Here is a 12389-nt window from a genome sequence, read left to right as displayed (position 1 = left end):
AGTTAATAGACTGTTTTCATAAAATATATTTTACAACCCCTTCAACATTGTCATAAATATATTCAAATTTGGTTGATTAAATGTTTCCTTTTACAATAGGCACCAGATCGGTTCATTTATAGGTTATGTAGTACCGGTATATGCTTGCCTTAACATATAAAATGTTTGTGAATTTTACTAAAATTGTATCAATTACACTTTTACAAGTATGGGTAGTCTTGTGTAAAAATACAGATTGGACAACTGTTTGAAATTGTTCCGGACATGGAGATTTATTTGGAGACTTTTGTGCAACATTAAGATAATGTAGTATTTTTTATGAATGCAATTAAAATAATGACTTCTGTGGAATCCACACAATTCAAATTGAGAATATCAGTAGTGTTCACCACCCAAATAAAGGTTTATTCATTTACATATTTATAAGGTTTAAAATCCAATCTTCAGGATTTCAATCACAGACTACTCACAGGTCTAAACCACTTTTTGTGATTTCTAAGGAGTTGAGAACAATACATCAATTTCTCTGTACAATATTTTTATATATTTCTTAAACCATTCTGATTATGCATTAAGAAATAAACAAGGATGGATTTGTATAGTGCAAAAAACCATGACCATCTCCTACAGTTAGAAACTGTCTATACAATACTATGTAAAATGTTTAATCATGACCAAGTCCCAAAGATTTCAAATAGACACCCAAATCATGAACTCTGGCTATCCTTCATATTGGTTCTGTAATAATACATTGTATATTTTGCATAAACCCAACATTCCCACTTAAATAAAATATGCCATAATCAATAAAAATAAAATGGATAAAGATAAAATAATTTTCTTTTAACAGTGATTACATTTAAATTCTCTGCTCTACCTTTTTGTCTGTGAATGTGTGGCTGAGATGGTCAAATGATTTGTTTGGGAGTGTCCCAAAAGTAGCACAGTTCAGTGAATTATTTCTGGTTCTTCAGGAGTTCATCAATCTGGATTTTGTACATGTTCTTCACATCTTCAAGGTCCAGTCTCAGCTCCTCTGCCTCTTCAGCCTTCTCTCCATACATCTGCAGGATAGTGTTGTGCCTCTGCTCCAGATCCTGCAATGCACAGCCACACAAATTAGAAGAACTTCTGCAAACACAGCATTCATGTATCCTCGGTTTGCTTAATACAGCCCTCACCTTGAGTTGAACTTTCAACTTGGGGATGTCCTTCACCATCTCCTCCATCTCATCGTTTTGATTGGTGAGTCGGACCAGCTCTTCTGCCATCACAGAACGACTCCTCTCTAGACTGGAGATCTCAAGCTGCAACAACATCAGGACAGACAGAGGGTAGTAAAAACCACTCGATACAAAGCTGCCTTTAAGTGCAGGACATTTATCTTCTTTATCTATCAAAATGTTAATTTTGCTGTTGACTTTGCTGTTGAATTGTAAGAAAACATTGTAGATCAGGCAAGCATTCTGTCTGAATCCAGGTGCTGCTGACATGTAGATAAACCAATAAACTAATAGTCTTAAAGTGCTCATATAATGCCTCATTTTCAGGTTCATAATTGTATTTAGAGGTTATACCAGAATAGGTTTGTGGTTTAATTTTCAAAAAAACTCAATGTTTCTGTTGTACTGCACATTGCTGCAGCTCCTCTTTTCACCCTGTGTGTTGAGCTCTCTGTTTTAGCTACAGAGTGAGGCATCACACTTCTATTCCATCTTTGTTGGGAGTCACACATGCGCAGTAGCTAGGTAAGGAGTACTAGCCAGTCAGAAGCAGAGTACGAGGGCGTGCCATGCTAGCAGCTAGGCGAGCATTATAACGTGTTAACGTATAAATTGATGCAGTTTGTCACGGAAGTAAAGGCTGGACTACAATAGAGCTGTTTGGAGCAGTTTGTGAACAGTGTTTTCTCTGGAAGATGGCAAGACCCTTTGGGGTCGATTTTGGACTTTTTCACTTTGTAAGATATATAACACAATAAAGAAAAGGGAAAAAGCATAATATGAGCACTTTAAGTAGCCTTATGTGGGTTTGTTCTGAATTGCTACCTGCAGTTGTGCTATCTCTCCTTCTCGGAGTTTGAGCTGAGACTGGAGGTTCTCTATGACGCTGGAGCCTCCAGACAGCCTGGCGGCTTCGTACAGGTTGGTCCCGCTCATCGACATAGACATGGTCATTGTACCTAGAGAGTGGTCTAAACAGTCATCCTGTTGAAGAATGAAATACAGTACAGGGCAGGTCAAGCTTCACAAATCCAAGCATCTACAAACTAATCTTCATTTCTAGATTTTATTCAATTTTCCCCAATAAAAATGTACAAAATGTACCTGGGAAAGAACAGAGGTATGTAGACCAGCATTGTCTGCCCCACTGATGGAGCTAGAGCGGGACAAGGAGGGTGTGGAGGAGGCTGGGGCCTCTCCTACAGAGTGGGTCATAGCCTTTCGCTCCTGACAGGGAAACATTTCACGACTATTAGAGAACAGAATAAAAATATCTTAACTGATGAGATGAAACAGACTAAAGATTAATAATCTTCTCTAAACCTTTTCCTTGAGTGCTTCATGTGCCAAGTAGCATTTCTTCTTCTCTTGCTCCACCTTCATCTTCTCCATCTCTAATTGATTGGTCAGCAGCAGCTGGTGAAGAAGCAAAAAGATGCACATGAGGAAGTTGTTTCATAGAGGAGAACAACAAGAGTAGGAAGAAGCATAATGGTACCTTTTCTTTCTTGGCCTCTTCTAGCATGCGAATGTGTTCTCCTCTCAGATTTTCCAAATCAACATGCTCCCTACATTGAGAAAACAAGCAATAAGTGACAACAAACAATCATCACCATCAGTAATAAATAGTCATACGTTCAGTCTTTCTCACAGTCATGTGTAGGTAAAAGGATGCATGCACAGTACACCATACATAATTTACACCTTCCAACATGAGCTAAAAAAGTTCCGAGCCAGCCAGGAGTCGAACCTAGAATCTTCTGATCCGTAGTCAGACGCGTTATCCATTGCGCCACTGGCCCAGCTATGGCAGCAGGACTTCTCACTAAAGATAACCCAGCATGCATGACTGCTTCTTCAGGGAGGGGAGGGGGCATCCCCCTGGCCTCTCCTTTACACTCTGACTCACAAATGGGTTTACACTCTGACTCACAAATGGGTTTGTTGTTAAACAAAAGCACTCTCCAGGACGCATTAGCATTACAAGGGGAGATGTAAGTTCTATCCTAACCAGAAACACTATGCCAGTAACTTCCCCACATAAATATGCATGTGTAAAACATCCAGCAAAAGTTAGATTATTAGAGTGAACATCTAGACAACAGGAAGTAATGAATGAGTGCAGCATGAAATTCACAGTGTGTGTCTACTAATGTTTTTCTGGAAACAATGAACAAAAATAAAACCAACTGCAGACAAAAAAACTGCCATTTGGAGTCAGCTATATAGCACGTATTGATGGTTAGCTCCTTCCTTCTGTGCTGCAACACACTTTCTTGGTGGTCTAGTGATTAGGATATAATTGGTAGCAACTCATTTCAAAGCAATGTCATAGTTCAAATTAAACCAACTAACTCAACCATGCATCCGCATTTCAAAATAGAATTAGAAAATAGAATTAGTGACAATGACTGGTTGATGGCTGGATTATCACTTAATCTTGTAGGCTTGAGTTTTAAATTGTAATTTGTCACCTGCTACTCTCATCCTCCAGTTTTTCTCTCTTGTTTTTCTCAGAATCCAGCTGCGCCAGGAGCCGGGCCTTCTCCTGGCGTAACAGGGAATTCTGGGACTCCAGAGAGGCCAGCTGGGACTTGATGGACAGAAGGTCTTCTGTTGCTGATCGCTCCTTTTCCACAGCAACGGCCAACTGTGCCTGGGCATCCGCTGTTGAAAAGAAAAGGGAGAGCAAAAAAAGCTTGTAAAGCTGTAAGCTCAATTTGTACAATACTGTATTTTGGTGTGCTTTTTGACACATCCTGCCTCTTACCTAGTCTATCAGAGATGTTCTTCTCAAGTTTTTCCCAGGATGCCGTCTGTCCGCCCAATGAGGCCTGTAAGTTCTCAATTTGTCGCAGTAGGGGCCGTGTTGCCGAAGTAACACTCTGACTGAGTTCCTGGTTCCTAGTCTCTGCTTCCTGAAGCCTCTGTGGAAGATGAATACAAAATAAATGGCGTGCATTAAATAAATCCTGTGCGGGTTAAAATTAGGGTTATTTTTGCCTCTTATCAAAAGGAACTAGCTTGGTAGGACAACTTCTAACTAGCATATTATGTTACCTGCTGCAGCTCACTGATCTCCTCCCTTAAATAATCTTCTTTCCTTGCTTGCTGTTGCTCAGCTCTCTGCAGAGCCAGTCTCAGGTCAGCCACCTGTACACAACATAAAAATAGTTAATAAAGGATGTCCTGAAAAACTTGGCAGTGTTTAAAATTAAAGATGCAGTAGGTAAGTCTTATAAAACTAACTTTCTGTCATATTTGCTGAAACTGACCCTATGTTCCAGTAGAACTACATGAATTATGTAAAAAAAAAAAACAGCTCCTCTGGCACCACCTACAGCCTGTAGTGCCATTGGCAAAATTCCACCGCTCCCGGTTGATTTTCTCCAATCAGGGCAACAGGGGGGGGGGTGGTCTATCTGCCTGTCAATCACTGCTCAGGAACACGCATATAATAGCTTTCTCCCCTCCCCCCCTCCCCAGCGATTTTAAAGATCTGAAGAACGATGCAGATGTAGCCACATTTCTTCTTGACAGGTAACATAATTACCATGAATGATTTATCTTTGACTTGGTTATTAGTAGTCAAAAGTCCACAAAGCTACGTTGGTGAGGATGATAGTAACGTTTGCACAGTGGTCGGTCAGATGTGATGCTGAAATGGCTAACGGTAGCCTGCTAGTTAGCATCGTTTTACTGTTGGTGAGTAAAGTTAACGTGTTAGTGTTTAGTTATTGAACATGTTGTCTGACATGCCTAGGCAGTTCTGTCAAACTCTGTTGTGTGGGAGGGGCTTAGGAGACGGTTTTGGCTGCAGCAGAAAGGGGGGAGTGACTGAGAAGTTGTCGATGTTCAAATTTGTTGGCAAAATCCTGGATCTTCACAATCTTACCTACAGCAGCTTTAATGTCTAGTGTAGAAAATTCAGCAATAAATCAGAAACTCGTACACTTTACACTATGTGTAAAGTGCAAGTTGTAAACATACACTGTTATGCCGCAGCTCTGGTGGTATGCAGGTGAATAAAACCTGGGTTTGGCGTGCCTGTGTGAGTGAGTAATCACAACAGGCAATTGTTTGGGTATGGGCTGCAGTACCTCATGCACCACGTAAAACAAAACCAGTTGCAAATAATAGTTGCACCACTGACTCACAATGGAGGATTACAGTTTAGTGAGGCTGCACCAAAGCCTACTGTAGAGTATACTTTAAATTAAATTAAAGGTATGCAAGGTGGGCTAGGTTGCTTGTGCAGCAACAACCCCAGTGGATCTGATGAGCTTTACTTATATGCATAGGAAACGGATACATGTCTACAGCATGAGCCTGTGTTACCTGATTGGCCAGAGCCTCCTGTTGCATCCTGGCCTCATCCTGGGCCTTCTCATAAGCCAGGCTCAGCTGCTCCTTGGCCTGTGTTTCCCTGCTAAGAGCTGCTTCTTCAGCCTCACTGGTCCTGCTGACATGCGCCTTGTGAAGTTCTGCCAGCTCCCTGACAACAGAGATGTAGAAGTAGACCATCAACATCATGACCCTATTACAGTGGCGTGCCTATTTGTAAGAACAGTGGTATATTTGTTGTTGTTTGGCTCTGCACACTGGACCTGACATGAAACAATGACGATGGTGTATTTATTATTTAAGTATATGTTAATTTGTATGTATGATCATTACTTTCTGTCCCTTAAAAACTGGAAGACTATGTTTAAAAGTGGTTACAATTCCCATACTGTTCACCCATTGCATATGTAAACACCCTCACGTTAAAGGTGGAAGTCCACACTTTAACCTCAATTTCGTGGCATCATTTCAAATCCAATAAACTAAAGTACCACACAATAAATGCTTCACTTTCCAAATACTTAGTCTGCACTGTATACTCTGTCAACCATGAAATAATATATTGAAATGTTAAGTACAATACAACTGTGGCTTCTGAGGTTAGATTTACAGTAAGAGCTCTTTGTCGTTCGTATTCAGTATCAATAGCAGGGTGTGTCACTGTTTACTTGTAACAGTTGTCGAGAGCAGCCTGGAGGCTCCTGTTCTTCTCCTGCAGCTCCTCAGACTCTGCCTGCAGCTTGCTCAGCTCCTTCTCCTGCCGCTCCACCACAGCGTTCAGCTTCTTGATGTTCTCCCTGTGCTGTCTCTCCACCTCCTCCTTCCCATCTAGAACCTAAAGACATAAAACTAAAAAACTGAATTGTAGCCATGATTATACTAAATATAGTTATTTAAGCTAACTGAAGAATAAAAGGCAAGTATATAAAAGGACAATTCCGGCGCAAAATGAACCTAGGGGTTAATAACATATGTGTACCGAGTCAAACGTTCTCTGGGATCTGTTTTCATGCTAATCGAATGCGTCTCTAGCTTTAAACAAGTTAATGCAAACCAGTGGTTAGCTACTAACGCTAGCTTTTGGGGCAGATGGTAAATCGCTATTTTATACCACTAACAAGGCTCAAAATAGCACCACACTTCCACAGTAGCATAATGAGGGTCCCTACATGTAAACCGAAGCATTGAGAACTTTGTAAGTGTACAGACAGTTTATTAAAAGATAGATTATAAAGACAGTAGCATTCATGTTTACATGAGGGTGCCATCTTGGAAAACAGTCACGAGCAGTCGAATGACGAACGCCGTGCAACCAGTAACCAGTAACATAGCTCAAACACAGCACTCGTGATTCGACTGCTAGTGGTATAAAATAGCGATTTACCATCTGCCTCGAAAGCTAGCATTAGCAGCTAACCACCGGTTTGCGTTAGCTTGTTTAGAAGTTAGAGACGCATTTGATTAGCATGAAAACATATCCCAGAGAACGTGCGACTCGGTACACATATGTTATTAACCCCTAGGTACATTGTGCGCCGGAATTGTCCTTTAAATAAAAATAAGTCATGCTTTACATACGTTTATGATGGAAGACAAAGAGATAGCAGTGATGAATAGAGGTAAACTAAAAACAAGTCCCATCTGGTGAGAGTAATTTGTGCTTTTTCTAATAAAAGCCAAAAGCATATCAAACAATGGAACAACAAAATGATCTCAAGCTAATTTATTGTGCCTCCGAACAATACCAAACCCTGACTGGTAAACCTCCCTTCCTCTTATTTAACCAAAGTACCTGTACTTGAGAATGCTGCTAACTGAAGCAATCAAAACTAAATTCAGTTTGAATACGTTGACTGAAATTAGCCCAAATTTGTCTGTAAACAATACCCCGTTAACATAAGATTTAACCCCTAAAACCAATAATAACAATGTCTCCATGAAATATAATTTAACCCTGTATACATAAGCATCAATTTCAAATTAAACTCAACATTTATTCAAACAACACTAAAGTGAACAAACTAGGTCGAAAAAACTTAAACTAAAATTTAGAGAAGGTTCCTCTGACTCAAAATGTTATAGTAACTGATATAAAGAATTACAACTTCTGCCCAGATCCCCAAACCTCAAAGTGCTTAAAGCAGTCATTTAACAATGGCAGGGTAACAATTATTTCCATTTTTAAATATGTAAAAAAATCTGACCTGCTGCAGTTGCCTGAGCTCCTCCTCCTGCTCCTTGATTTTCCTCTGTTGCTTGGTCATCCTTGCGTCACTCTCCTTCTCCTTCCCACGCAGTTTCTTGATGATGTTGCTGTGCTGCAGCTGCTGCTTGGACAACTTTTCACCTAAAAGTAATTTATTAATTTCACCTTTTCCATCCATTCATTACATTAATCAAAAAATGACAAATAAGTCCTTCACAGCTCAGTGCACTTAGCATCATGCCTACTCTTTGTTCCAACACTTTATGTGCTACTTAAGCAACATTTTGTGACATTGGATACAGTAAAAGCTGTGGTGCCTATTGTCCAACTGGCTCAATGTTAAAAGGGTAACTACCATTTTTTTTCAGCCGAGTGCAGCAATGGTAGTTACCCTTTAAACATTTTCTTGACTGTACAGCCTGCCTAGATTGGAATTGTGGGTGTTGGTTGACAGACATAAATAACAGTAGTATTACCTTCTTCCAGCAGGCCTCTGATCTGTTCTTCCTTCTCTTTGATGATCTCCATTGTATCACTGGAGTGAAGTCTTGTAGAAAGCTCTTCTCGCAAACCCTTTATTTCCTGTAGCATTGAAAAATGTGATCTTAGACATTGACACTTCAGACATGTTAGATTTTGGATTTAACATCAAAGTAAAAAATGTGGGTTGGTTGTAATATATATATATATATTTCTTTTTTTTCAGGGCCTTTGTAGGTCTTGAAGTGGAAGGAAAGTAGAGCCTTGGGTCACTGAAATGCGATTTACCTTCTTGGCTATGTCTCTTTCTTTGCAGGCCAGCTGAGCCTTCCTCTCCGCATCTGCTATGCGCTGGGTGAACTCTTCCTTTAGGGACTGAACAGTGGAGCTCTCCTCCTTCAGGCTTAACACTTCACTAGAGGATGAATGGACTCATTAGTGTAAGAGCTCATAGTCAAAATCTATACATGCTTTTACTCAGCACAAGTAGACTATTTTAGGCATTTAACAGAGTGACATTATGACAACATTACTTGAAAATGTCAGCAGCATTTCTGTAGTGTAGTTAAAGTAATTACATGAATACATAAAAGGTTTATAAAACACTGCATTTGTTAGTTTCATAGAAACAACATAATACGGCGCTACTATGTGGCCTTGTCTGATCTGGATATCAGCACATTAGTCGCCTGGTCAAAAGAGCTTTCTTATCAAGAATATTTACAGTGCCACTGTGCACCAGGTGTGTGTGTGTGTGTGTGTGCCATATACTCACTCTTTGAGATTGTCACACTGCTCCTCCAGCCTGGCCTTGTCTTTGCTGACTGCCAGCAGCTGAGACTCTCTCTTCTCAAGGCGGCCCGACAAGTCGTCAATAACCTACAACATGTCCACAACATCTTATTGTGTTTACAACACCAGTTGCACAGCAGAGCCTATAAATGTAAAACATACTCATAAGGAAAGTAGAGTGTGGTATAAAATATATAGTTTATATTTTTTTTAAAGATAATTTTTTGGGGCATTTTAGGCCTTTGTTTCCACAGGACAGATGAAGACATGAAAAGGGGAGAGAGTGGGAATGACATGCAGCAAAGGGCCGCAGGTCGGAGTCGAACCTGCAGCGTTGAGGAGTAAACCTCTATATATGTGCCCCTGCTCTACCAACTGAGCTAAGCCGGCCATGGTATTAAATATATTGTAAGAGTATTATGGTTGCCTTCTTCATATAGCATAACAAATTCTGGGACTGAGAAATACTGATACTTGACCAACTGTTTCCTGACAACATTATTGGCAGATATTTTAAAACAAACTAGTGTTCAATGGTCTTCAACCACATGGCAAAATTGGGATTGAAGCTATTAGATGGGGGGAAAAAAACACGCTGGACAACAAGTGTGGCAGAATTTACAAGATTATATGAAAATATGACATGATAGTCTAGCAAAGTTACTTACTTCTATTTTGCATTCTACTGATGGCTAGGCAAAATACTGGGTTGGTCTAAACGAATTTGTGGTTACCTTTTGAATGTTTCTTGAAGTTATATACTCTACATTTTCTACACACTTTTCAGAGCAGTGTAAGATATGTATGTATGTATGTATGTATGTATGTATGTATGTATGTATGTATGTATGAACACACACACACACACACAACTAATCTATAACAAGTATCTCTCATATTTGTTTATCAAAGTATTGTGGCAAAGATAATATACAGTATACTGGAGGTAGGTTGTTTTTGAAGTTGAACAATAAACTCTAGTGTATTCAATATGAACCACAAAGCTATATAGATTTTGTAAACAAACAAACATTTGTAAAATATGTACATAAAACAAAAATTGATTCGACCAGCTACATAGGAACACAATAATAATTGCTACCTTTTGAAGCTCCAAAATCTGAACTGTTGAGACACTTCTCATCTCTTCAGTGATTGGAGGTGTGATCTGTTCTTCAGCTTTGGAGGTGGGACCAGACAGTGGGTTAGCCTCAGATTCCTGTTCCTGTTCTGTCAACTCTTCAGGCTGCTCACTATTAACAGGTGTCGCACTCCGTCCACTCTCCTCCATCTCATCCAGCGACTGCTCCCTCACTGTTTCAGTAAAGCCCTCTTCCTCCTCCTCTTCCTCCTCCTCCTCCTCCTCCTTCTCATTCTCCTTCTCCTTCTCCTCTCCTCCATCTTCCTGCTTCTGACATACAGCTGATGACACTGTTAAAGGAGGGCCTGCAGTGACAGACGCTAGCGTCCGACTCCCAGGGATCTCATCATCCGAGTTAACCTCACTGACACTCCGGCTATCCAATGACTGCACGCTGAATGAATCTATGCGCTCAAATGCATCCGAGGAAGAGCCGCTGCTCTCTGTGAGTTTGGAATAGTCCTCCAGACGGGGGAAATCTCCACAGGTGGAGGCAGTGAGAAGCTGGAAGGAGCCCTGCATTAGGTGAAGGCCAGCCTTGCTCTCCCCTGTTTCTTGTCTGGAGCTGGCTGAGCTCTCACTCAACACAGAGTCATGGTCAAGCACTTCAATGTCACTGGTGGTAGAGGTTCCCGAGGAGAAAGCGCTGACTGGAGGAGAGGGGGTGTCATTTTGACGGTCCTCCACCTTTGAGTCTTTATGCTCTATGAGAACTCCCTTAGAGGACGGGGAGGGCGAAGGATCAGAAGGTGTAGAGCTCTTAGGCTCAGAAGTAACAGCAGCAGGTTCAGATGAATCTGTGGTATCCTGCTCAACCTCGTGATCTGATGCTGTCTGTGACAGCTCCGTTTTTGAGTCTACAGAAACTGGAGAGCTAACATCTGTTTTTACACTGCTTTTTTTGCTGTCAGGGTTACAAGGAAGATCGATGGAAGAAGAAGCAGGGGAAACTGGCTGCAGGAGGATAGTGTCTGCATACGGTGCTGTTGGTGAGGACTCAAGCTCAACTGGCTGGCTCTCAGCAACTGTCTGATTCTCTTGACTCTCATCCGCAGGTGCTGAATTTTGAGTCTCTACTTCTTTTTGTGCCACAGCCTCAATGTTTTTCTTTTCCTTCTCCTGAGGCCTTATTTGAGACTTAGTAGGGGGTACAGACACTACCTGGGTGTTGGTGCCACCTTGTACGTCTCCAGGTGGCAGAAAGGCACTAAAAAAGTTTTCGGATTCATCCACAACTGTGCGAGTAACAGGAGTAGTAATGGCCTCAGAGGAAGGAGGAGGAGTGGTGGTCTTTTCTTCAAGGGGTGCTTCCCACTGCGTCATTCCCCATCCTCCACTTAATGACAGCTTCCCCGGTATTGTAACATCTGACAGAAAAGAAATTGTACCAGTTGTAGCAGCTATCCGAAATTTGCATATGGCAACATAAGCTTTTACCACCCTATGTTACACTACTTACCATCATAGGGCTTTACAACTGTGTCACCCCATTGGTCCTCTTCTTTGATGTCCAGAACTCGGTCGATTGACTTCTGAGCTGTTGTTAAAGCTTGTTTAGCGAAGCTGGACAGGTGAGATGCGTTGAACCAACTCATTTTGACTGTTAGGCTAGCTAGCTATCACCAAGTTCATAAATTGTCACACGGATTTAAAAAGGGAATTTGGCGTTACCACACAAAGCAGAGAAACTTGAACTGTCTCTGCATTTGTCGTTATCAACGATAACCTGGTGCGAACAATATTTCGCAATGTGTTGTTCTGTCCAGAAAAGCTTTGTTGACAGCTAGCTTCCACTTAGCTAGTTAGCAAAACTGTAAATACAGGGACAGCATTAATCCCAGTAACGTAATACAGTTAGCTACAGTTTTCAAACTGGCCAGTTGGCATTCAAAATCGCATATCTCATGTAGCAATACAGGTATCTCTAATACCGTATATAACTCTGCCACAACGGTCAAAGCAAAATCATCCCCATGTTAAATCCAAGCTTTTTTTCGGCTCCTTTGCTCGGCCGTCATCGTTTGTTTTGGTCGATGGCAACTTGTATCCCCACTAGCATTAGCCTCTTCGCTACTTCCTTTCCACGTAGCATCATGACGTCATCATCCGGTTTGAGGATGAAAAAAAATTAGAATGAGGAAGTCTAGTCTGCAAAGCAAATCCGCAAATATTTAACTCAATTAATTATAGGATACATAATTGC

General features: G+C 41.0%; 1 protein-coding gene and 1 non-coding gene across 2 annotated transcripts; both read right to left on the bottom strand.

Annotated features, from left to right (window-relative positions):
- Positions 1-246: 246 nt before the first annotated feature.
- Positions 247-12268, bottom strand: tmf1 (TATA element modulatory factor 1). The gene is made up of 17 exons (XM_039798534.1): positions 11646-12268; positions 10148-11553; positions 9029-9132; positions 8542-8668; positions 8250-8355; positions 7772-7914; positions 6236-6402; positions 5562-5718; positions 4284-4376; positions 3994-4150; positions 3698-3890; positions 2722-2791; positions 2547-2639; positions 2328-2450; positions 2049-2207; positions 1182-1307; positions 247-1097 (listed from the first exon to the last, which is right to left on the bottom strand). Exons 1-17 carry the CDS (start codon positions 11779-11781, stop codon positions 957-959), a joined length of 3501 nt encoding a protein of 1166 aa, XP_039654468.1. The 5' UTR covers positions 11782-12268; the 3' UTR covers positions 247-956.
- trnar-acg lies at positions 2953-3025 on the bottom strand. The gene has a single exon. It is a non-coding gene; the product is annotated as a tRNA-Arg (tRNA).
- Positions 12269-12389: the final 121 nt, after the last annotated feature.

The sequence above is a fragment of the Perca fluviatilis genome, chromosome 4 (assembly GCF_010015445.1).
Source record: "Perca fluviatilis chromosome 4, GENO_Pfluv_1.0, whole genome shotgun sequence".
In the NCBI taxonomy this organism is placed as follows: Eukaryota; Metazoa; Chordata; class Actinopteri; order Perciformes; family Percidae; genus Perca; species Perca fluviatilis.
Note: the sequence above shows the minus strand (reverse complement) of the source record. Positions and strands in the feature narration are given on the sequence as shown.

Bases quoted from the DNA above. Each gene is read 5' to 3' on its own strand.
- tmf1 (XM_039798534.1), bottom strand. From the start codon at position 11,781: ATGAGTTGGTTCAACGCATCTCACCTGTCCAGCTTCGCTAAACAAGCT. The intron at 7,915-8,249 runs GTAATACTACTG...AATTACTTTTAG, and splicing joins CAGAGGCCTGCTGGAAGAAG to GTGAAAAGTTGTCCAAGCAG. The intron at 4,377-5,561 runs GTAACACAGGCT...TGTTGTGTACAG, and splicing joins AGGAGGCTCTGGCCAATCAG to GTGGCTGACCTGAGACTGGC.